The sequence below is a fragment of the Poecilia formosa genome, unplaced genomic scaffold, assembly GCF_000485575.1.
Source record: "Poecilia formosa unplaced genomic scaffold, Poecilia_formosa-5.1.2 Scaffold1529, whole genome shotgun sequence".
Taxonomy (NCBI): domain Eukaryota; kingdom Metazoa; phylum Chordata; class Actinopteri; order Cyprinodontiformes; family Poeciliidae; genus Poecilia; species Poecilia formosa.
The window spans coordinates 5,222-8,727 of record NW_006801468.1 but is presented as its reverse complement, the minus strand read 5'-3'; the positions used below and the strand labels follow the sequence as shown (position 1 = coordinate 8,727).

Here is a 3,506-nt window from a genome sequence, read left to right as displayed (position 1 = left end):
GCAGCAGGTCTAAGGATAAGACGTAGTTTAAAGTGTCTTGATAATGTAATCATGCACATCATGTTGATGTAGCAGTTAAATACCAGAGACCCAGGCATTTTCTTACATAAACACTAAATGCTCATCACTAGTTTATTATATATTTTTATGATTAACAATATTTAAGCTGGTTTCTTTTAATGAGCCAAAACAGAAACAATTCACTATTTCAGTTATGTGAGTAAATTTCAAACATTTAAATTAAAAAACCTCAATGATTCTCATTTTACTAATTGTTTTAAACATGTTTGTAACAACATGCTGGAACTGAAGATCATTACAGTTTAAAAACATGAAATCAAAAACCTTAACAGGAAACATATGATTACTAAAAACAACACAAGATTTGTTGATATGAAATAAATTTATTGTTTGTCTCAGAGAAACAATCATTGCCTGATTATCACCTAGAAATGAACAATGGAGCAAAATAACATAAAAACTCTCAGCTGAGAGTTTAGAAACAGATTCAGCTTTAAGTAACAGCAACAGGATCAGACATTGAACCAGTGAAACCAGTTAAACCAGTGAAATGTTTCTGGTTGGACTAGAGAAATGCTGTAGTAAAACTCAGACTGACTGAAGTCAGAAGAACAATCAGAGGTTTGATCTGCAGAAACATGGAAATATCAGAAACTCAATGAATGAAATGATTTACATCCTTTCAGGAGGAACATTTAACACCAACGGCTTAGTTTCTGCAAACTAAATACTAAATAATACTCATTATAATTTATGAAATATGACTATATCTGTTCAGATGAGGCCAGTTTGTCTGACAAAGAGTACCTTAAATACATTTTAATTAAATCTACATTTTTGGTTTTATTAATCTGATGTAATATTATAATCTTAATGTTCTCATAACTAAGCAGAAGAAAATCACACTTAACAGAAAAAAGTCATGAAAACATCAATCTGTTCATTAACCTGTTTCATTTTATGAACTGAGTTACTGAAATAAATGAACTTTTCAATAATATAATTTAAGGAATACGACTGAGTTTAATGTAGCAGATTCTCTCAGTGAAATAAAATAAATTAATTAAAATCTTAATCATTAACTCAGTTCAGTGACAGAAAGATGAAATAAAAACATTTTAATTCCAGATGAAACGTCTAAAAGTTACAAACTGATCCTGATGCTGAACTGCAGCCCAGTTTAATTCAGTTCCTATAATAATGAAGCTTTCAGTCCAGTTTGGACGGGTTCTAGATCGGTTCTGTAACGGTTCTGATTCTGGTTCTGTAACGGTTCTGGTTCTGTAACGGTTCTGGTGAAGGTCAATCAGCTGGTACCAGTTCATGTTTCCTCTTGGTGACGATGAAAACAGTCAGTGATTCTGGATGAAGGATCTGCTGAGGTTCTGGATCCATCATCCTGCAGGTCAGACTGGACTTTCTGCTCTTCTGGTTGGTTCTGATCCGTTAAAGGCTGCTGAGCTTCAGCTGGATCTACAGGCTGATTTTGCTTTGGACTCCAACATAGAGATTTTTTACAGATCAAATAAAGAATAATACCTAAAGCTACCAAACCAACCACCACACCAACTGACACACCAACCACCAGAACCAGATCTGATCCGGTTCTGTTCCCTCCACCAGGTTCACCTGCAGAACAGAACCAGGTGTTAGTTTGATGTTCAGGTAGAAAATGACTGAAGATCATCATCTGATCTCAGACCAGCTGATTTCTAGACTCTCAACTAAAACATCTTTAGAAAACATAAAAATGAAAAGTTATGATGTGAAAACTGAGTTTGAGGAAAATCCTGGATTTCCTGTTCAAAATTAAAGCTAAACTTTCAACAAATCACCATGGTAACACAAGCCTTGTATAACCTGCTGCTAGCAGCTTTTCTCTTTGTCACCCTGAGCTGCTGTTCTACACAGATTTTATATTCCTAAACTCTTATCATAGCAGAAAAATGAAGCTGGATGAGAAGTTTATGACTAACAATGTTCATTATTTGAAAATGTTTGTTTTTGTTTTTTCTTGTAAAGTTTTTTAAAAATCTAGATCGGGCGGCTATTGTCTTGTTGAAAAATCAATAACCATTAATAAGGTTGCAGGTCATATATTAATAAATTAGATATATAAATTTGTGATCTTTAACAAAGGATTAAATTAATTTTAAACTCTGACAACAAAGAAAATGGGTGAATGAGGATAAATTAGCGCTGAGGCTAAATAAAAACCATGAAGGTTTAAACATGTGTGAAGGAAGACTAACTGGTAAATTAGATACTAGCTGAGGTGAAAGGTCAGCACACAAAATGGCTGCTTGGTGACATCATCATTGAAAACTGGCGTCAGGTTAAACAAAGGTCAACGGATGCAGCTAAAGGTCACTGCTGGCGTTAGCGTTAGCAGCCAGGGTCAGCAGCCTTGTGAGTCTTTTGTTGAAAAGTTTTCACATGTTAGGAATTAAAGAGTTGATGTTTCTGTTTTATGACATTGTTAATGAAACCTGCTGGAGCGCCACCTTCTGGCAGAAAGAGGAAAGACAGCAGTGGGTGAAACCTCATCAGAGCTGCGTCCTCTCTGGGTCCAGTAATCTGATTACTGTTAGTCTGCCTGCTCTGCTTTGGACCAGCAGAGCAGGGAGTTTGTCTGGTGAAGGAGGACTGACCACTTTTCATGGCCACCTCTCTGTTTGACCTCAGTCACATGACCTCATGTCCAGGTCACCTGACCCTGATCCTGTGGATTCAGGATCCTGAAGGTTGCCGTGTTAGCTGAGGTGTGTAGCATGCATGATTAGCATGCTAACTGTGCTTCACCTTGGTTCATCGGTCAGGTTAATGTCAGGGTCTCTCTTAACTCTGAACTTATAGAGCCTTAAGGGCTGCATTTATGTATCAGTGCATCTTTCCACAGTAACCTGATGGAGTGTCAGGACATGCAGTCGTCTGGTATGTCTGACCAGGTCAGGATAGCACCAGCTGCTACTGGTTCACAGATGGTCCCAGTTTCTCCTCCAGACAGGCTGATCATGGTAACTGCAGGACCTAGAACCGCTTCATCAGCTGATCCTGGAGGATCTAGATCTCGTCCTGCAGGGACTCAGACTGTTGGATGGTCACAGTTGGGCTCAGTTTTATGTTTCCAGATATCAAAGCAGCAGGTTCAGGTCAAAGGTTCCTCTTTCAATGCACAAAGAAAAACGTAGGTCTGTCACTTGACCAGCTAACTCAAGATGATCAAACTCGGTTTCTGCAGAGCTTCAGGCTTCCTGACATGCAGAATATCACCTGAAGGCAAGTTCAAGTGTCTGAGCTCATTTTAAAGCTCTGTGATGTCACAGGGAGGCAGCCCTGGTTTCAGACCTGGCTGTTAGAGTTTTTAACGGGGGATGAATCTACGTAGCTGAAACTAGACAACAATATCAGTAGCCTACAGGCTATAGCTTAAGGTTTTGTATTGATATTAGCTAGTCATCTTTTAGCTATCATCTTTTAGCTAT

General features: G+C 38.0%; 1 protein-coding gene across 3 annotated transcripts in view; it reads right to left on the bottom strand.

Annotated features, from left to right (window-relative positions):
• Positions 1-392: 392 nt before the first annotated feature.
• Positions 393-3,506, bottom strand: part of LOC103132915 (uncharacterized) — a 6,110-nt gene continuing 2,996 nt past the window's right edge. For all 3 annotated transcript variants that reach the window (XM_016667648.1, XM_007544682.2, XM_016667649.1), the window contains exon 4: positions 393-1,650. In XM_016667648.1, coding sequence (XP_016523134.1) covers positions 1,343-1,650 — 308 coding nt within the window. In that variant the 3' untranslated portion in view covers positions 393-1,342. The remainder of the gene's footprint in view (positions 1,651-3,506) is intronic.